The sequence below is a fragment of the Microtus oregoni genome, unplaced genomic scaffold (genome assembly GCF_018167655.1).
Source record: "Microtus oregoni isolate MIOR12 unplaced genomic scaffold, Mior012 000010F_ref0000083, whole genome shotgun sequence".
Taxonomy (NCBI): Eukaryota; Metazoa; Chordata; class Mammalia; order Rodentia; family Cricetidae; genus Microtus; species Microtus oregoni.
The window spans coordinates 44935822-44957975 of record NW_024543069.1 but is presented as its reverse complement, the minus strand read 5'-3'; the positions used below and the strand labels follow the sequence as shown (position 1 = coordinate 44957975).

Below are 22154 nucleotides of genomic sequence, written 5' to 3'. Positions count from 1 at the left end.
TTCTTGTCTGTGTTAGCCACGTGGCTCAGTACTTTATTTGGTGAGGCAATCACATCTTGTTTCTTCTGTGGTTGGGTCATGGCCACATATTGCATCCTCTCTTTGAATTCTCCTGTTCTCCTTGCCCCACCTCTACTTCCTGTCTGGTTGTCCCGCCTATACTTCCTGCCTGGCTACTGGCCAATCAATGCTTGTTTAAAATATAATTGACAGTATACAGACCATTGTCCCACAGCACAGGAGTGCCCTCAGTGTGGTGCCCATCAGCTTGCTCCTTCACATCCTCCTTCCTTTTCACCAAATGATTTTTCCTATTTCTTTTCTTTTGGTTCTTGGGACATTTTCTGCTGATGAGAAAATAGAAATTAATTTGTTTGAAAGTAATAATAATAATGTAAAGGGAATTAAAAAGTCACAAATGTTAAGGAAGCTATTCACAAAACATTTAATTTTCAAAACACATAAGGAGCAGTTGTAGAAGTGGCTCTGTGGCTGATGGTGAATGCTGCTCTTGCAGAGGACCTGGGTTCAGTTTCAGCACACACATGGAATGGCTCTCAGTAACTCCACCTCCAGGAGATCTGATGCATCTGGCCTCAGTGGACACCCGTCATACATATACATGCCCCCCCCCACAGACCACATGTACACATATGCACACACACACATGCACACACATGCACATGTATGCACCACATAATAAAAATTTTAAAACCCGCAAGAAACACCTTCAAATGAAGAATGGCAAACCTCCTAGGAAGCTGGTCGGGGAATTTACAGCAGTGCCAGGAGAGAACACCCAGAGCCATATATAGAAGACACTCGTGTTTGTTCATATAGGAATGGCACGGTAGCAGTTCTTCAACAGACCTAGATTGGCACAGCCTGATAAACACGAAGAGCACCATCAAGCCTTCCTTGGGGGAGGGGAGGGCACATGCAAGAAGGCACTGAAGAGGTTTGGGGAGGGGTCCTGTTGTCCTTGCCTAGGTGATAGATTCAGTCGTGGTTTATCATTGTTTTGATGTTTGTTTTTTTATACTCTCTTGCATTTTGCTGTGTTTCAAAAATGCCCAGTTTTATGCAGAAATGGTTTTTAAATGATCTAGGCAATGACTTAATAAAAACAGGTCAGTTCCATATTAGTTAGTGCACAGACACAGTGCATATTCGCTATCAGTGATGCAAACTCTGAAGGGTCAGAAGTCTCCTCACTATGCTCTGTGTTCTTCAAAAGGCACCGAGATTCCTCCTTCCTCTTCCTCTTATGTAGAAATGAGGAATGCCCCAATCCTGCGACTCCTTTTCTGAATTTGATTTTCAGAACACAGGAATGTTTAACAGCAAGACTGGAGATAAAATTTGCACTAATCCGAATTCCCCTGTCAGAATTAAGTCCGTCTAAGATCTGTGTATGAGTGTCTCTGTGTGTGAAGTGTGCATGCATGATCACATATGTCTATGTGTCTTGACTGTGTGTCACTTTCCACCTCGTATGTTAAGGTGGGGTCCTTTGCTTCCTTGGAGCCTAGCTTGTTGTAGAATATTATTTTGAAGTGTGTTATATTTGTTTATGCTCTGGAACATTTGTTTAACAATGTAAAGATGTGTTACTTTGCCTGTCTAAATCACCTGATGGTCTAATAAAGAACTGAATGGCTGATAGCGAGGCAGGAGAAAGGATAGTCAGGACTGGCAGGCAGAGAGAATAAATGAAGAAAAAAAAAGAACAAGGAGAGGAGGCCATCAGGGTAACCACAGAGTAAAGGTGAAAGTAAGATAAAAAAGAAGAAAAGGAAAAAGCCCAAAGCTAGATGTAACATGAACGGGACCGGCTTGTTGGGGTTTCTGCCCTGCTTAGTTCCCCACAGCTGGCAAGCCCCCAAAAAAAGTCATACAAAGTCTACATTAGGTTATAAACTGATTGGCCCATTAGTTCAGGCTTCTTATTAGCTCTTATGACTTATATTAACCATTATTCTTATCTATTTAGCCATATGGCTTGGTACCTTTTTCAGCTGGCAGATCACATCCTGCTTCCTCGGTGGTCTGCGCAGGACTGGGAAGAATCAACTTCCTCCTTCCCAGAATTCTCCTCTTCTCATTGCATCATTTCTACTTCCTGTTTGGTTTTCCTGCCTATACTTCCTGCCTGGTCAATCAGCATTTATTTGAAACATGATTGACAGAATATAGACAATTCTCCCGCATCAGCCAGAAGGTAGATGGGTTAACTTAAGAAAAGTTGGCAAGAAACAAGCCAAGCTAAGACCAGGTATTTATAAGAAAGAATAATATTCACGTGTGATTTATTTGGAAGCTGGGTTGCATGCCCTCCAAAAGAACTAAGAGTAAAAGCAAAGAATAAAAAGCAAATATTTTGGCTCCCAGCATGGGGCCAGAGTAGAAGAAAATTCAACACTAGCTAGTGAGCCTGCTCCAGAAATCACCATTTCTACCTACCAGACACTGGATCGCAGGTGGACCGTCATGCCTGCCCAGCATTTACCTGGGTTCTGGGGACATGAACTGAGTCCTCATTTTCTCACAGCCTATGTCCCAAGCCACACATGTTCAGCAAGGCAATAATGGAAAACAGAAAAAATAGAGGAGATTCTTCAATGTGGCCATCTTGGGAAAAGAGGGTAAAGAGACCCAGTGAAGCCCCCACATTTGTCTTCAGGGTTCTTCACTAAGACTGCGAGATTTGAATGGAGAGCTAAAATTATGGCCATCTGAGCAGTGCTCTCTACGGTGCCAGTGCAGTCCTGCCCAGCACTAACCCATCACTGTGGGCTTCACTCTCATGCTGTGAGGTCCTCTGCTAAGTTGTTACAATTGTGAAACCTCTTGCCAGGAGACAGGTTCCTGTCTGCCCCATTCTTTTTTTTTTCTCCCAGTATGGGATTTCTGGGGGGAATTCCCATTTCTTTGGCATCCATTGTTTCTCCAGTCTAGTAGTCAGACACAAAATCTTGCATTCCTGTCAGGCCTGTTTCCCTGGCTTGTACAGACAGCACCAACTCCTGTCTCTAACATTTCTGCCCACAATGCCAGGAGTGTACTCCCGCCCTCGGGAGTCCAGGGCTGCTGCAATGGGAATGGATGGATTTGGGGATAATGGATACATATGTGGGGGTTCCAGTCTGGCTCCCACCCACAGGGTTCTGATCTTGGCTAGAGAAGCACCACCCAATCCTGCAGACCCAGTCCCTGAGTGGTCTTAGGGCGGGAAGAGAGTGAAGTCCCAAAGAAACACAGGGAGTTCCCTTCACGCACCTAGGAAGGAATGCTTAAGCTAGACAGAGGGATACAAATGCCACATTCCAGCAAATTCTCCCCACCTGCAGCCCTGGTCACACCAACACGACTGGCTAAAGATCTGAGCAAGTACAACAACTAAGGCGGAACGAGGAGGGTTCCACACCTGCACAAAGAGCTGCAGGCCATTAAGGAATGCGGATGATGTGAGAAAGAGTCTCAAGGGATGAACCCCCAGTTAATTACCCGGAATCAAAGGATACATTCAAGTGACACTAAATGGACTAGCAGTATCATTATAGAACAGTATCATTATTGTTACATTTATGTGCATCTATAACAATTAAAAAGAGGACATCAATTTGAGAAAAGACAATAAGGGGCATGGAAGGGCTGGAAGAAGAAAGGAGAAGAGGGGAAATCATGTGATTATATTTTAGCTGAAAAAAGCTGACAAACCTCATGGTGTAATGCTAAAGCTAATTAGCACATGCATGACTTTCCATGACCCACATTAATCTATTGTGAGCAATCAGGCAATAAGAAAGAGTGCACTGTACACATCTGAAATAAAAGACTCATCCTTGCCAAGGGGAAGTCAACATCCTTGGGGAATTGAGGTTTTATCTCTAGACCAGGCTGGCCTCGAACTCACAGAGGCCTGTCTGCCTCTGCCTCCGGAGTGCTGCGATTAAAAGCCTACGGCACTGGCACTACTGACCCAACTGAGGTTTCAAAATAGAGGGTCGGTGATACCAAGGCTAGAGCCTGCCATGCAAGCAGAGGTGGAGAGCTGCAGCCATTGAGGGCAGACTGTAACTCAGATTAGCCACTGACTGGGAACACACACCTGGCATTTAACATTCCTTGTGCAACCTGAAGACTAGAAAGACTGTTCTGGTTTTTGTTTTTTTAAAACAAAAACAAAAATCCAACTTCTGTACTGAGTCAGTTGATGTGCCGGTTTTCTCTGAACTCTCCTTCACCAGTCAGTTAGCCAGAAACCGGAAGTGTGTGAAACAATAAGGATACATTGTTTCATAAACAAGAAGGCTCCAGCTTTAACTAGTTTAGAGTCTCCAGATTTTGTTGTAACAGGCTTTCTTGGACTGCCAGCCCCCAAATTATAACATGGAGATTTAATATTAGTTATGAATGTTCAGCCTTATGCTTGTCCCACTAGTTCTTATATCTTAATTTAACCTGTTTCTCTTCATCTTTGTTTTTGTCTCTGGGCCTTTTACCTTTCTTTCCTTCTGTGTGTCCTACTCTGTGTCTGGCCGCCTGGCGACTGCCTGGCTAACCCTACTCATCTCCCTCGCTTTCTCCCTCATTCTTTCCTTTCTTCTCTTGTCTCTCCTCTCTTTTCTCTCTGTCTACCACCACCACCCAGCCCTAGCTATTGGCCATTCAGCCTTTTTTTTTTTGGCCAATCAGGTGCTGCTTAGTCAGGCAAGGTGAAACAACAACACATCCTTACATAGTTAAATAAATGTAACGCATCTTTTCCTAGTTAAAGGTTTTTGTTTTTTGTTTTTGTTTTTTCTTGAGACAGGGTTTCTCGGTAGCTTTGGAGCCTCTCTGGGAACTAGCTCTTATAGACCAGGTTGGCCTTAAACTCACAGAGATCTGCCAGCCTCTGTCTCCCAAGCGCCGAGATTAAAGGCGTGCGCCACCACCACCCAGCTCCTTGTTAAAGTTTTATTCCACAATATTTTGTAGGTATTTTTAAATAATTATTTTCATTTATGTGTCCCTGGAGCCGGAAGAAGACATCAGGTCCTCTGAATCTAGAGTTACAGAATGTTCTGAGCCACTTGACATGGGTGCTGGGAATGAACTTGGTCCCCAGCAAGAGCAGGAAACATCAGTATCTGCTGAGCCATCTCTCAAACCTGTGAGCATTCTTGTTGGCTCAGCCCTCATGTTAGAAAGATGGCTGTGGATGAATCTTCTAACATCAACATCCAATGGATGGAAGAGATGGTATAAAGTTCTACTTTCTCAGAAGCCCTTTGGAAGCTTCACCTTGTCTGGAACCATGCCCAGGCTGTCTCCTAATCTACTCACTGATAAAGACGGTGACATGATGATTCTAGGCTGCTTTAGAATGACCAAAGGTCTTGCTTGGGCTAATCCTGAGGAGGCCCCTACCTCCCTAATCGACATCTTTGACAAAATTGGGGTGTTGAGAATCAGGAAGCATGGGGAAGGGTTGGCCATTGGCAGTGGCTGTTAGAAGTTGTCCTCTTAGCCGGGCGGTGGTGGCGCACGCCTTTAATCCCAGCACTTGGGAGGCAGAGGCAGGCGGATCTCTGTGAGTTCGAGACCAGCCTGGTCTACAAGAGCTAGTTCCAGGACAGAGGACAGGCTCCAAAACCACAGAGAAACCCTGTCTCGAAAAACCAAAAAAAAAAAAAAAAAAGTTGTCCTCTTCTGTTGTTTCTCCGTTTAGGTTCTGCCAACATCAACGACCGGAGCATGCTGGGGAAGCGAGACAGTGAGATGGCTGTCATAGTGGAGGACACAGAGACAGTCCCCTCAGTCATGGATGGGAAAGAATACCAAGCTGGCTGCTTCGCCCGGGGACTTCGGCTGCAGTGCTTCAGGTGACCCCATAGAGCCACGCTTCTGCTATTAGTCCCACAGCCACAGTGGGGCTCAGGGTGACCTCTCCCTTGGCACTTCTGCCATGCCAGATTCTTTTTATCTAGAACAATGTGTCTCAGAGTGGAGGATATACGCAGTAGTATAGAAATGATTCTAAATATACACACATGTTTTAATAGCCGGTCATCTTTATGCATAATAGCACAAACTACCATTTAAAATGTAATCAATTGAAGGTCAGGCCAGATCGAACCATCTAGGTAGGATTTGTTTAAGTTTTTAAAAGTAGCTTCACATTTTTTTTGTTTGTTTGTTTTTGTTTTTTTCAAGACAAGGTGTCTCTGTGAAACAGTTCTGGTTGTCCTGGAACTCATTCTGTAGACCAGGCTGGCCTCAAACTCACAGAGATCACCTGCCTCTGCCTCCCAAGTGCTGAGATTAAAGGTGTGTGCATTACCACCACCTGGAACTTCACTTTTAAAAACCTAAATAGACAGGTCCTTCTGCAGGTAAAGGCACTCCCCACCTAGCCTGAACACCTGAGTTCAAACCCCTCAGCTCACAAGGAGAAGAGAGAATCTTTGATTTGTCACTCACACGTGGGGACCACATGGCAAAATAGAGACCCAGCTCCCACAAGTTGTCTGCTGACCTCCACCACAGGCACTGTGACATCAACATCTCCAGGCGCACAAAATGGATTGCAAGGATAGCATAAGCATTGCTAAGAGTATCCTAGTGGTTGCTGGCATCAGATGCAAGTGCGAACACTACATTTCCACAGTATACAGAGATTCCAGACAGGAGAGATTTCTGCCCTTCCTCAAGACAGACAGGCCACTGAGGGCTATGACACAGGGACTGTGTGACCCTACGGGAGTCAGTGCTGATGTTGGCACTGGCTCAGGTTCACTGCCATCTTGACAGCCATCTTCCTTCTTCCTTCAGTTCTGGCAGACTTGGCTCCCCAGAAAAGCCTCATTACAGACAAATCCATTCTTTGCTTTCAGTTCAAAGAACTCAGCAGAGGCATGCCTCAAGATACGTCAATACCTTTTCACTGCTTTTACTGTGGATTTGTCACCTTTATTACTAATTGTTTGACCTAGTGAGAATTCTTTCAAACCATTGGCATTACAGAAAAGTGTTGTTGATTATTTTTGTTTAGCAGGGGAGAATTTAAAATTAGTGCCCTGCTAATCACCTCCACTGACTTCCTACTACAGCATACACAGGGAAATAATTATTTCACTTTTTAAGCTGAAAATGTATGTCATGTCCTTTCTGTTGTGGGCGAACCAAAGTATTCTCTTTAGAGTGACGGGCTTCTTTATATTTTTAAGCGTATACTAATCATAGAGGGACAGGATTCTGCTTTACAACCCATTTTTCCCTTGTAGAAATTTAACAAATATAAAAAACCAATAAGAAGGTAAATTCATTTGTAATTCCACCATCCAGTGCCAACATTTTTTTAAACTTTATTTTTAAATTGATGCATAAATTGCAAAGATTTGAGGAGTGCTGTGTGATGTGTTTGTATATGTGTTCATTGAGTAATATCTAGATCAGTGTGAGGATCACTTAGATGTTTTACTGCATGTTTAGGAGGTGCCCTGGTGCACACGTGGAGATCAGAGGACAGCTTCGGGCAGTTAGTTCCCTCCACCCTCCTTGCTGAGGCAGGGGTCTCTATTGTCTCTGCCTTGGTGAATGCTCCAGACCAGCTGGCCTGTGAGCTTCTGGGAGACTCCCCATGTCACTGTCAGAGTGCTGGGATTAAAGACGTGTACCACTGCCTCAGGCTTGCTCCGTGGGTTTTAGAAATCCAGTTCAGGTCCACAGGTTTGCATGGCAAGTCCTTTTCTCATGAACCGTCTCTCCAGCCTGCACATATGTATCTACTCAAGCCTTGGACCTTTCTTTCTGAGGCGACCATTCAAAACCATTTCTCCTAGCTTCTGGGAACTGTATAGTCTACCACCATCCAAAGTGTCCCATGAACCACACCAGAACTTGTTACTCAGTCTACAATGACTTAATTCCCATTGACTGACCAGGTTTCCGGCCCCTTCCTTGTTGCCCCAGCACTGGTAACCATCATTCTACTCTCTAACATCTATGAGGTCTTGCCCACATTCCATCTACAAGGTCAAACCATCTCTGTCTTTCAAATCCTGGCTTATTCCTTGATGATCACTAGCTCCATCCCTGTTGCCATAAATGATAGAATTTTTTTATATGTGATTGAATAACATTAATACGTATGGATGAGCCACATTTCCTTTATTCCCTCATCAGTTGATGGACGCTGAGTTTGTTTCTGCATCACACCATGGGGGTGCAGTTGTCCCTGACATACTGGAATAATCTCTCTGGAGATAACAGGGCTCTCCATTTAATCATCGGACGAATTCCAGGATGGGCTCTCATCCCTAGCAATGTAGTCAGGGTTTGCTCTCCACAGTTCACAGTGTGCTAACAATTTTCAAAGGTGGCATCTAGCATTTTACTTTTCCCCCACACATGTATGAATATATATTGCATCTATTTTTTTAATAAAAGAACCCCCAAATTTGAATCTTGCAGGTCCTGAATATTCTTAACTTCTAAAGATTTGTGTGCACATACATACGTGCATGCACATGGATGTGAAAGCCAGAGCATAGCTTGTACGAGTTTCACGTTGAGGGTCCTGGAGATCAAATTCAGGTCTTCTGACTTGGAGGCAGTCAACTTTGCCGGCTGAGTCATTAGGCCAGCCCCTGAATATTCTCTTTTCTTTTCTTGTTTTTCCTTTCTTTTTTTTCCTTTCTCTTTCGTCTTTTTTCTCCTCCTTTTTGTTTTTTGATTTTTTTTTTTTTTTTGAGACAAGGTTTCTCTGTGTAACAGCCCTGGTTGTCCTGGAACTCACTCTGTAGACCAGGCTGGCCTTGAACTCACAGAGATCCACCTGCCTCTGCCTCTGCCTCCCAAGTGCTGGGATTCATGCCTGGCCCCTGAATAGTCTTTCTTATTTAAATGCTGCAATGCTTTTCCAGGTCAGTGTTGTTCTGTAGCGTTTTAATGATTGCATCATACTTCATGTATGTCTGCCGTGGTTCCTTAAAAACATGCTTCTGTGTTTGACACAGCTTTCTTGCTGATGTAAAAATGGTAGGTATTTTTGTTTGTTTGCTTATTTCTTATGTGAGCAAGAACAGTGCTAATTCTTCTCAGTCAAAGGAAGCTGTATCTGCCCCCAGATTTCTTCTTAGGTCGCTAACAATTTAACGGGCTCGTTCCTTCTATTTTTTCAGTGTCTCTTACAGTAGTTAATCTTTGCCAATTTTTAATTTCAATATTTTGTGATTTTTAAGATTTTTTTAAAAAATGTGTTTATTAGTCAAGAATACTTGCTCTTTTGTGAGTTTGCCTGGCCTTTTCATGCTCTTTGCCCATTTTTCTGGAATGTTTAACTTTCTTTTAATGACTGCTTATTTTGTTGAATATGATTGAACAATTTTTCTTACTTCTATTAAGAGTGAAATTATTCAGGTATTATTAACCAAATTTATTATTTTTTCTTTTACCTTTTTGCTGAATATATATATACACACACACGAACACACACACACAGTCTAAGATTAACAGTTACTTTTGGATTTTAGTTTTTGGTTTTCCTAGTATGTTTGCATTCTACATTTTGCATTTAACATTTGTAGCTTCTTTTTATTTATTTACTTGTTTTTTACCTTGAACTCACAGCTTTCTTGTCTCAGCCACTGTGTTGTAGGATTTCAAGTGTGCACCGCCCTGCCTAACAGAGTAGCCTGTTTTAGTGTAGGAAATGAGACAGTGTCTCTTGATTTTCTTTCCCTCAGTAGGTCAAAAGGTGTGTGAAGTCGTAGTTTTTACCTGCTTGTTTTTAAACATTTGCTGTTGTGCCGCCATACCTTGCTAAAACAAAAACAAAACTCTGTTTTTTTCTTTTCTTTCTTTTTTTCTTGAACTCACTTTGTAGCTAGGGTGACCTTGGACTTTGGTCCCCTGCCTCCACCCTCCAAGTGCTGGTGTCACAGGTGTGCACCCCACATCTAGGAGTTTATCTGATGCTAAGCGCTCCTTTATGACACTGCTATTGCTGCCCATGTGACTCTCCTCCCATTCCTGTTACATCACACTGAGAGTCTGTTTTCTTACACACCAGTGTGACATCATTTTCATTTTTGTGGCCTCAGCTTTACTGTTACAGAATGGTCTCACGACTTCCTCAATGTAGCATGCTTTTGGAACACATTCGGTCATTCTAAATATTCATTCTTTCACATGAACTTTAGAACTATTTACTCAAATTCTGTCATGTCCATACTTTTCTTTTTAACTGGCAGTGTAGCAGATGGCATTTAACAAATGACATCTTTGTCGTACTGAGCCATCTTACTGGAGAAGCAGGCACAGGCCTTAATTTAGAAGGTGTTTTATTCTCTGCCTCTCTCTCTTTCTCAGATGGGTGTGCATGTTTATGGGTGTGCATGTGCCCGTGTGTGTGCAGGTGCCGTGTATGTGTGTGCATGTGCCCGTGTGTGTGCATGTGCCCATGTATGTGTGTGCATGTGTCCGTGTGTGTGCATGTGCCCATGTATGTGTGTGCATGTGCCCGTGTGTGTGCATGTGCCCGTGTGTGTGCATGTGCCCGTGTGTGTGCATGTGCCCATGTATGTGTGTGCATGTGCCCGTGTGTGTGCATGTGCCCATGTATGTGTGTGCATGTGCCCGTGTGTGTGCATGTGCCCATGTTGTGCAGGTGCCAATGTATGTGTGTACATGTGTCCGTGTGTGTGCAGGTGCCCATGTATGTGTGTGAAGATGCCCGTGTGTGTGCAGGTGCCCATGTATGTGTGTGCAGGTGCCCGTGTGTGTGCAGGTGCCCGTGTGTGTGCAGGTGCCCGTGTGTGTGCAGGGCTTGTGAGTGTACATGCATGTGGAGGTCAGAAGACAACTTCGTAGTTTTCCTTCGAGGATGTGCATCTTTCTTTTTGAAGCAGGGTCTCACTGGCCAGAAATTCACCAGTTAGGCCAGGCTGGCTCCAGCAAGCCATGTCTCACTAGCCTCACCAATTTTACCAGGCTCTCAGGCTGACCAGCAGGCCCTTGGGATCTTCATCTCTCCAACACTGGAGTTCCCAGCACATACCACTCTGTGTTTGGGAAACTGAATTCAGGTCCTCATGCCTGCAAGGGCAGCCCTGTACCAGCTGAGCCATCTTCCCATGCCAGTTCTTTGTTCTTTACTGAAGTTTTAGGATTTTCATAACAGAGGATGGATCTTTGGTAAAACTTCGTTTTCCCCCTTTATCCTTACCCCAACCTTTCGTGGGAAGTTAATTCCCAGGTATGTTATTTTTCCTGGAAATTTTCACACTGTCTTAAAAAGGCAGTTGTTTTTGAACAATGGTTTTAACTTTATCCATTGGCAGATACAGCTAATATGCTACAAAGCACCACAAAAAAACCCGTCAATTTCCCCTTGCTTTATTGGAAGTATTCCTGAAGATAAACATTGTAGCCTAGAGTACAGCTATTTACTCACTGTAACATGCAGCTTCAATTCATCTTCCATCTGGGCTGTTTTTGAATAGAAATTCAGAGACACATTTCAATGTGAAGTCAATTCTAAACAGATACAGTATCAACCACCAGGGTTCTGTAGTGACTGTCACAACTATGAGCCAAACAGCCCATTAAACCCTAGAAAAGTATCCAAAACGTCACAGATACAACCATCACTCAGCAGAAGCCATCAGCACCAGGTGAGCTCAGAACCATTTTAGATGATGGATGTGGAGAGTGGAAAGAACAGAAAACGTTTTTTGTAATGTATCTGTCTCCCTAATTTTGGGGCCGAATATCAAATATGCATGGGCATAAAGTCAAAGTCATTTTCTTTCAGACCTTGTTCTCAGAAGCTCATCCAAACTTTTTCATGTATTTTTGTTGTTCATTTTCATGTAGGTAAATGCTGAGAAGGAAAAGTACGCTAGAACTCAGTGTTGCCTATTAAAGACTTATTTAAATGGCTTTCCTACAAACCAGTCCCTAACTCTTCAGTTGGTGGATACATTATCTCACCTCTTGTTTAAGGAATAAACTCAAGGAAGTTTTACCTCTAGTGCTGGGTTTTCAGCTTCTTCGATGTGTCCTGAGTTATGGAACTATCCCAACTGATTTATTGCCATAGCCTCTCTATTCTTCAGATTTGTGCAATAAAGTTTTGCTTGAATTCTCAGCAGCTAGCCAGGGGTGTGCTGACATTGTTGGGGTCATTTTCCTTACAGCCATTCTCATGTAATAAAAAGCAAACTTTATTTAAAGTAGAAATAGAATTTTTGAGGTTATAAAATTGAAGAATTGTAGTATACCCCTGGCATTTGCTTTAGAGAGAGTTTATGTAGCAGAAAAGCACAGAATGAGATGGAAGTCAGCTGCCTTTAATACCTGTGAAACAGACTGAACTTTTACAGGTTGTTGTTGGAGATGCATGGAGAGTGTTTGGTGCAGCACAGCTTGTCCTGGAATAAGTCCGTATAGTCTTTTTTTTCTCTTTTTGCTTTCTTATTTTGGTTTTTTAAGACATGGTTTCTTTGTAGCCCTGGCTGTCCTGGAACTCTCTCCACCACTGCCTGTTTTAAAATATTCTTTAACCCAGGAATTTTCATTCTGGAATTACTCTTCGTGATTGCAGGAAATCACCAAATGTTACATATGGTGTCTAAACTGTATCATATAATTATAGTATATGCTCATACTAATAAGATATTGGAAATGACACAAACGTCTGTCATAAAATAATTGGTTACATAAGCTGTATGTGCTGGGCAACTCTGTAACCTTTAACCATGACATAAGTCCGCATTTGCTCCCCACCCAGAGAGGAAAGCACCAGAATGGCATGCATATTACTAAACCACAGTCACCAGGCTGGTTGTCTTTCCTGTTAGGGTGACCAAATATCTGACCAAAAGCAGGCTAAAGAGAGTTTACCTTAGCTCACAGTTCAAGGGACGCAAGGCCACTATGCTAGGAAAAGCAAAGCAGCAGGAACTTGTGGTGTCTAGTCCCATCAAAAAGGAAGGAAGGTGAGGAAGAGGGAGAGAGGGAAGGAGGGAGGGAGGGAAGGAGGGAGGAAGGTTGTGGGGAAAGGGAGAGAGAAAGGCAAGGCAGAGACAGAGGAGGGAGAGGGAGGGAGAGATAGAGATAGATAGATAGATAGATAGATAGATAGATAGATAGATGGCAGATGACAGACAGACAGATGAGATTAAGACGTGCTGCAGGGACACATTTTCTGTGACATTTCCTCTCCTAAAGACTTACATCTTGGCGGGCGGTGTGGCGCATGCTTTAAATCTCAGCACTTGGGAGGCAGAGGCAGGCGGATCTCTGGGAGATCAAGGCCAGCCTGGTCTACAAGAGCTAGTTCCAGGACAGGCACCAAAAACTACAGAAAAACCCTGTCTCGAAAATCCAAGAAAAAAAAAAAGACTTACATCTTGAAGACCCCACAATCTTCTGATCCAAAACCATGACCCCACTGGCAATCACGTGTTCATACACATGACTCTGTTGGTGACATTTCATATTTAGATCACAGAAGTCAGTTTTGCCTAAATTTGACAAAATTCTCCTTGCCATATTTTCCCATGTGCTTATGGGATTCTGTGTTCTTGGCTTTTCTCCAGCCCCTCTTCCCTCCAGCTACACTGGGCCATCTTCACCGTTTATGCTCACTCCTCTGAGGAACTCTTTACAAAAATGGTTTTATGGCACATAAATGAGGGCAATTCAACGGTTGGTATTTCCAGCCAAGCCCTTCCACACTCCAGGTCCCTTTAGCAAAATACCGATTCAGTATCACCACGTGTGTTTAAATGATGGCTCAACCGGCTCAGCACTGAATTCCAAGTCTGTGCATAGTAACTGGACCTACACACAGAATCCTCCTGGCAAATGACAATGCCACTTATCTGCCACTGTCCTCAAGGCCAACATGTTTTCTAACTACTACTACTCTATTCTGTGTGTGTGTGTGTGTGTGTGTGTGTGTCTGTCTGTCTGTCTATCCAGATCTAGAGATATATATGGAATAGAATGAATCTCTTCACCTGGCTGTTATTTATTTATTTATTTATTTATTTATTTATTTATTTATATGCAGAGTCTCATTCTGTAGCCCAGGCTAGTGGCCTGAAATTCACTGTGTATACCAGGCTGTTCTTGAACTTGCAGCCATCCTCCTGACTCTGTTTACATGTTGTATTCCAGTCCATAAGCCAGGTCCTCTCACTCCTCTGTCTGATGTCATCAGTGAGGTGTCCTCTCATTCTTTTTTTTTTTGAACTTGTCTATAATTAAAACTTTATTGAAAAACTGACACCAAAATAGGAGATCACTATTGTGTACTTTATAAAATCAAACACAGTCACATTGTCTTGGTAGAGTCACTAAACTTGATAAGGCTTTCTGTGAAAAACGCAAACTCAGGAACTTGTATAGATGTTTAGTGTTGCTTTCTTCTAAATGAACAGCCTTCTGTGAGCCTGGCTTTTCCTCCTGTGGGCTGGCACAGCGCTGTTGAACAACCTACACAAAGAACCACTGTCTGATCATGGCTGAAAGCTGTAGTAATCTTGTAGCAGCCTGGACATTTCACATCCAGGAAGGAAGAATTTGGGCTCTGAACCAGCCGTTTCTTCTTATGTCTCTTCTTTTCGTCTTCCAAGGAAGGGTGTAAAAGGTCTCTAGCCAGAGGCATGGTGACGGCTCGGCCAGCACCGACGCTCCAGATCTCCGAGGTCTGTCCTCTCATTCTTTAACATCAACACAAGTCTTTATACGGCCCGTGTTCCAATTGTTCTGTAGTTAGCAGAGACCTCTGCTGTTTGCTGAGTTCATATGAGAAAAGCTTCCTGGACGCTCCAGTGCTTACTCCCAAAGCAGAGAAGCAGAGTCTCCTGAAGTAGTCAACTGCTGGAAATGCTTTCTTATCTACAGATGCTTTAAAGAACGATGGTTATTATGCTTTCTTAATATGGCTTCTGAATCTTATCTTTTTTCTTCTTGGTGTTTTCTCGCTATTACATATGATCTCTTGATTATATGTGATCAGTTTCGATGATATCTTCACGTATGACTTCCTATGTCAGGCATTCACAGAGATATGAGAGTAGCCAAGCCATGCTCTCTCAAAGAATTTGTATTCTATTGGTGGCAGGTGGACCTGCTGAGAATAAAAGTGACATAAGAACAAAGCAGGTGAGGAGGACAGTGGGGAAGTGCCAGACCGCCCAGTGTCACCTGCAGGGGCATACGTGGGGGCTTCAGAAGGACTGACAGACAGAGCTTATTCTGAGTCTGTAAACATCGCTGCTACTTTGTCTGGACTCAGTGTGGCGGTTTTTGTTTTATTCTATATTTTATTTTGTCATGTTTGGTTGTTTTCTATTAGAAGCTTGTTCTTTTCTAGTGAGAGACAGAAGGGACATGGATCCAGAAGGGAGGGGAGGAGAAGTGGTGGGGGGAGCTGGCAGGAGTAGAAGAGGGAGAATTACAACCAGGATACATTGTAGAGAAAAGAGTCTATTGTCAATAAAAAAAGAAAATGAGAACAACAGAAAGCAAAATGGTTGCATCTGGAACTGGTAACCCAGCCACATCCATCTCCCCCTTTCAGAACACACCCTATTTGTGACAACTGCAGTGACCTCTTCTTGCCAGGGCTGACAATTCGCTCATTCACCAAATTTAACTATGTAAAGAGAAGTCATGTTTTTCTTACTCGTTTCTATATTCAAGAGTTGAGCATAATGCTTGACCCAAGGAATGGGAAGGAAGATAAAAGGGAAGGCAGAGTAGGACCAAAACGGAGTGGGGAGTGTAGGAGAAGTGGGGGGGGGGCTGAGGGAGTGGGGAGTGTAGGAGAAGTGGGGGGGGGGGCTGAGGGAGTGAGGAGTGTAGAAGAAGTGGGGGGGGCTGAGGGAGTGGGGAGTGTAGGAGAAGTGGGGGGGCTGAGGGAGTGGGGAGTGTAGGAGAAGTGGGGGGGCTGAGGGAGTGGGGAGTGTAGGAGAAGTGGGGGGGACTGAGGGAGTGGGGAGTGTAGGAGAAGTGGGGGGGGGCTGAGGGAGTGAGGAGTGTAGAAGAAGTGGGGGGGTGGCTGAGGGAGTGGGGAGTGTAAGAGAAGTGGGGGGGGGCTGAGGGAGTGGGGAGTGTAGGAGAAGCAGGGAGAGAAATGGAAGGTCACATCCCGTGGAGGCAGTATGTCTTTACTTCTTACAGCTCTATGAGCTACAACAGGCTTCTGTGGTCTACTTTAATTCCTTTGTCTGTAAAGTGGGCATGATTACAGATGGGCTTTAGTGAGATAATCTTTGAAGAGGGCTCTTCACATTGCCTTCTGCCCAGTGTTTGGGTGCTAACCTTAATGGTCAAGGGTCTGGCCGTGTTGGGCTACATTGCAAAGATTCTTTTAGAACAAAAGGAGGTTTTAATAGGTTTCATGGCTTCTTTTTCTTCCTTTGGGAAGATCTCTGTCTCTGTGGCTGATCTGCCTTGCTGCTGTCACTGGGAACTTCCTATTTCCATCACTCATTCGAAGGCTCTTGTATTTCAGGCTTGTTCTTGGCTATCTTTCTGATCCAAGTGAGGACCTTCAGGATCCTGTAAGTGACAAATTCTTCAAGGAGATTTGGGTTTCGACAGCAGCTCGGAATGCTACCATTTATGACAAGGTGAGGTTTACTCCCCCCTCCGCCTTTTTTTATTCATTCTCATCACAATTTTACTGAGACAGATAGAATATTATTAGTATTAAATAATCAGTGTACCTCCATGTTGTAAAGCTATTTCTTTGTAGACACTGAAATACAACAATATTTATTTCTGTAACTTAGTGGTTGGGTCCTTGCCTAGCATGCCCAAGGCCCTGGGTTATCACTTAGAAGAGGCCTTAGTGACATCCTGTTCACCATAGGATGGACTCTCATCAACAGCATCATGAGTACATGACTAAGCAGCCTTTGAAGGTGTTTAGTGACAGAGAGAAGATAGGTTGATAGAATCCAAAGATGAGCACACAGGTACTCAACCCATCTCAGTTGGTTACCCATATGAACTGTGTGGTGGCTTGGTTCTCCCAAGCTTTCCATTCTTCCTTGCGGTTATTAAGGGGTTAAGTGTTGTTTGATGGTGGATAGGTTACCTCAGATTTGTTGACCATCTGTGTTAGAAGTTGGGTAAGAATATGTCCTCCTTCGGGTCTCCTAGAGCCCCTTTTGGACAGACATCTTCTTAGTGGGGCAGAATGTTGCAAACCCATCGTACTGCCTGTTCAGCCCCTGAAATTGGGGAGAAACAGAGAGAAAAGGCATTTTGGTCACAATGGGATAAACCTGCACATGACCCTGTGGAATTATGTCTCTTGGCTATGCAAATGATGCTGAGTCTGTGGATTCCTGTCCTCATTTTTACCCAATGCCTTCTGAAATATGCAGGGTAAACTGCTGTGGTGTCTGGACTGTATTTCAGTCAGCAAAGTGTTAGATGCTAACGACTGTTAACACTAATCAAACTTGCAATTTACCCGGCAGACAGGAATCTCCAGTGAAACTCAAGGATGGTCATTTTAGCATTTCCTCCCAGCATGCATTCCTCACTGCCAGCTTGTCTTTATTCTGTGGCTAATGAGCTCTATAGACGATAAAATGAGAATGTGGCTGTGGACTTTTGAAATGGAAAGAAGTCTCACAGTGTCTTTGTAGCATAAAAAAACAGCAACTATACTCAGGTGGTGGTGGTGCAGGCCTTTAATCCCAGTACTTGGGAGGCAGAGGCAGGTGGATTTCTTTGAGTTTGAGGCCAGCCTGGTCTACAGTGCTAGTTCCAGGGCATCTAGGGCTGTTACACAGAAAAACCCTGTCTCAAGGAAACCAAAGCAGAAACAAAAGCAGCAACTATGGTTGGTTGGTTTGGTTGGTTATTTGAAATCAGGACTTACTACATAGCCCAGCTGGTTTTAAACTTATGATTCTCCTGCCTCAGCTTCCATGTGCTGGAGATTACAGGCAGGCATGTGCCACTATGCCCAGATGTAAACAGTAACCCTTTGGCCTGTGCTTTGGCATAAAATTGTTTCATAAAGCAAAGCTTCCGCCTGTTGGAATGAATCTCTTCCATAAGGTCCGTGTGCTTGCTTTTAAATAAGTAACTCCGTTTCCAATTTGTCTTTTAACAGGTGTTCCGTTGCCTCCCAAATGATGAAGTGCACAACCTAATGCAGCTGAGAGACTTCATAAGCAAGCCCATATTGGCAAAAGATGACCCCATTCGTGCCGAGGAAGAACTGAGAAAGATCCGAGGCTTCTTGGTGCAGTTCCCATTTTATTTCTTATCTGAGGAAAACCTGCTGCCTTCTGTCGGAACCAAAGAAGCCATTGTGCCCATGGAGGTTTGGACTTAAAACAGACTTCTTTGCAACCCAAGGACTTCCAGTGTGGAGACTGCATTGCATATGGTGTCCTCCCAAGGGCCTACAGCCAAAGTCAGGCCTGATGCACTCCTGGGACCAACCCACTGGACTTTCTGGAGAGGCTGAGTGGGACAAGGATCACGTTGATGGAAGGACACTCGGCATAAGCAAGCCTTCATTATTCCTCCTGCCTGTCCTTGAGGAAAGTGGTTATGTTCTTGTTGGTAGTGTTGTTCAAACAATACCAAACACAGATATCAGAATCCATCTCCTTTGCTAATGAGAACCTGCCTGAAACTGGGATGCAAGTTGCCAAAAGTTACCTGATTCTCTTGTTCTCCTCTGATGCTCATCTATGTAGCTGGGGCCCACCAGACATGCCCCCAGCTTGTCCATACAGCCCTGTTTAAGAGATTGTTTATCAGGGAAAAGTGTGGAGAGTCACTTCAGAGTCCTCAAGGTTCTAGATGAGGCTGTATCCTTCTGGTTCTGATGTGAGGGTTTAACTAAGCCAAGAAGTTGCTTTTTGTTCCTTTTCAGTCACTGTTAAGACAAAACAGGTTTTGCCTAGGTACCAGCATTTTAGGCACTTCTGAGGAGAGCAACGGTGCATCTTGACAACAGGAAGGCATTAAATTCCAATGCTGAACAAGAGGTTTCCCTTGGTTTCCAAAGATACTGCCAAGTTGTATCCTTGTCGTTGAGCCCATCTGATAAAAACCTGTAAACACGTGCAGGGTATGCCAAAACATAGCAACCAGATAAACACAGAGAGAATCTCCAAGGCATCAGTGGGAATCCAGTTCAGATAAAGGACAAGCTTCTCCGTTTATAGAATCCCTGTTCTACTTAGCCACTGGATTGACCAAAAAGCTGGATTTCTCCATAACCAACCCAGTGGATGAAATTAGCCTTCCAGAAGAATCAGAGGCGTCATAATGCCTTCCAGCTAAGAAGCAGGAGGCTGCCCTTATTTACTCTTCTGTTCTCTCACCATGACTTCTTTAGGGGAAAAGTGCTAGGTTATAAAGATGAGTGACTTTGCTTACACTGAGAACTGATACAATAACATTCCAACACAACTTCCACAGAAGCTGCAGTAATGATTCACATTGTCCCCATGTGAAATCTGGATATCCACTTTCCCTTTCAGAGGGTATGGTGTCCTTTAGAGACCAAATTTTTGAGTTCCTTTCACATTCTAGGAGCATCTATGGAGTCCTGGAAGCCTAGGGTCCTTTGGCGGTCCTCTTCAAAGCAACTCCTGACCCATGTTTTGATGAACGAATATGCTGGCTTGAAAGATGACACAGGACCACAAAGCCAGTTCTATGGGTTAGTAACGGAGTGACACTCACATCAAGGAAGGATGGGAACATTCCACAAATGAGGTGGGATTCGTAATCAACATTGAAAATGAATATGTTTTTATGAATAAATAAATTCTTATATGGCCAAGGATGGTGACTATACAGATAAAGATAAGATTACATTTAAAATATTCAATGTGCATGGAATACTTAAAGATTTATTGTATTTTAATTAAAAAAAATCTTTAAGACGTTAAAGTAGCTAACCAACTGCTCTTGGTTTTGTATACAATGTTCTCATAAGAACATAAAGAACCAGTAAGGGCCCCAAATAAATCATCTACTTTGACCCTTCCCCATTGTATAAATGAGGGAACTGAGACTTGTATTGGAGGAAGGGATGATGTAAGCCACCCAACTGATGTGCAATAGGCTTCTGTAGCCAGTGCCAGCCTCTCATAGCCTCACGGCTACCCCGAACTGAGGACATGCAACCCACTGTTCTGAATCCTGTGGTCTGGGTTTATTTGTCTCTGCCTGCTACAATGGGAGCCACACATAGCAGGAACTTTGTGGGTTCTTTAGTCTTCAGACCCTGAAATCATGCCCAATGCAAAGAGGTTGCCAACAAATGTTTGCGGAGAGTGAATATGATATAGAAGAGGGAGCCAATGAAAACCACACTGAATCTTCCTGCTTATAAACTTCTGTGGCAAGTTTTCCCACTGGATCTTCTCAAAGATGAGATGCTTACCTACAAAGAGATTTACATGGAGGGGCCTTGTGGGAAATTCAAGTGTGATGAATACCTTCCCGTGGTAACTGTTTACAGAGTCCAACCATCTACCAAGATGCACAGGACATGGGCATGAGCTCGACCACAAGCTCATTGCCTGCCATTCTTGGACACCACTACTGCCTTCTAGAACTATAGCGCCATATCTGATAAAAACTTTAAAATGTTAATAGTCTGTGTCTTGAGAAGCTGTTTCAGATCTGCTCAGCGTTTCAGATTAACCACAATCTCTTGAAATGCCCATCAGTGCCCACCTAATGTTCTGCCAGTCTCTGTCATAACCTTTGTTTTCAAGAGGCCAAAAAGTCTATTGTTAAAAGAAGTGAAGAGTAGGTGCTTGTGGGAGCTGCTGTGGCCACGCACCAAGCTTAGTGCTGTGGTAGCAAGTGGGGTACAGCAATTCCCTTCAAATCAATGGGGTGGTCTTAATCCTGAGCCACAGCGCAGCACAGAGCAGCTGAAGGGATTTATGGCGAAATAAAAATATTTGTTTTTAAAGTGCTTTTCAAAGAGGATTTTGTCAGTAGGCAATCACGTTGTGGAGCGTTCATTTGTGATGTAAGGACTTGGGTAAGAACATGATATAGTTGTACTCCGAATGAACAGAGCTTGAAGACATTTGCCAGTATGTGCTGAGAGTCGCTTTCCTGTAGAGCTGGTAAAGTGCCTGTTGTATGAGCACGAGGGCCTGAGCATGGGCTTCTGGCAGCTATGCAAGAAATGGCTTTCATCTGTAACCAGAGCTAGCACCATGCGGAGGAGACAAGTGGGTGGGTGCCAAGGCTGTTGGCCAGCCACTCAGCTCATTCCACAAACTCTGAATTCAGTAAGAGAGCCTGTTTCAAAATGGAAGGCAGAGAGCAAAAGGGAAGGAAGGCGCTTCAGTGTTAGCTTCCGTACTTCCAGACACGCACACACACGCACATTTTCATGAATGCATACACAAAGTCTACACTGATTTTGAATTATTTTAGGTCAGTCTACAGAGTCATAGATGTTATCTCGACATTTTCACACGCAGGTGTCATTATCCTTGGTTCTCATTTGTCTCCCATCATTCCCCAGTGCCCTCTGTTTCTTCCTTCCAGAGTCTGCAGTTCTTCCTACAAGCATTCCTTATCCCTAACCAGAACTCTCCTTTTTAAAAAAGATTTATGCTTTTTTATTTATATGTATGTATCTTGGAACATGTGCCATTTGTGTCTGCAGCTGTGGAGGCCGGAAGAGGGCATTGGATTCTCAGGAGCTAGAGTTACAGGTGTTTGTGAGCAGCTTCCTCCTATGTGAAAACCATTTTAGATGAGAGGAAAGTTCCCTGGAAACGGAAATCAGGCCTGTTGCTAATCTACTTAGACAACACAAGTCCAGGATCAGGGGCCTGCCATGGCCAGAGTCTAGTCAGGGGCCCGGTCTAGTCAGTGAGAACATTGCCACCTTGTCACCATGTGACCCCTTCTTGGTGTAAGCAAGGGACTGGGTCAGAAGAGGGAAGGAAGGACAGAGAAAGAGAGAGCTGTTTGGCACAAGCCCATCACCCTTATGACTTCTAACTAAGGACCCCCAAAGACCCATCTCCAGCCATCACACTAAAGGCTAAAGGTTAGGGGTTCAGCAGAAGAATTTGGGGGAAAGGGTGCAAGCATTCAATGTAGAACAAACTTCTGAACTCAATCAT

The 22154-nt window shown here is 43.8% G+C and overlaps 2 protein-coding genes across 6 annotated transcripts in view; one reads left to right on the top strand and one right to left on the bottom strand.

Moving 5' to 3' along the window:
- Positions 1–20981, top strand: part of Pld1 (phospholipase D1) — a 216052-nt gene extending 195071 nt beyond the window's left edge. For all 5 annotated transcript variants that reach the window (XM_041658928.1, XM_041658929.1, XM_041658927.1 and 2 more), the window contains 3 exons: positions 5717–5870; positions 16520–16637; positions 18140–20981. In XM_041658928.1, coding sequence (XP_041514862.1) covers positions 5717–5870; positions 16520–16637; positions 18140–18364 — 497 coding nt within the window. In that variant the 3' untranslated portion in view covers positions 18365–20981. The remainder of the gene's footprint in view (positions 1–5716; positions 5871–16519; positions 16638–18139) is intronic.
- Positions 14249–14688, bottom strand: LOC121452724 (40S ribosomal protein S27-like). The gene has a single exon (XM_041658933.1). It carries the CDS (start codon positions 14663–14665, stop codon positions 14411–14413), a length of 255 nt encoding a protein of 84 aa, XP_041514867.1. The 5' UTR covers positions 14666–14688; the 3' UTR covers positions 14249–14410.
- Positions 20982–22154: the final 1173 nt, after the last annotated feature.

Coding starts and splice junctions, on each gene's coding strand:
- LOC121452724 (XM_041658933.1), bottom strand. CDS start 14,665: ATGCCTCTGGCTAGAGACCTTTTACACCCTTCCTTGGAAGACGAAAAG.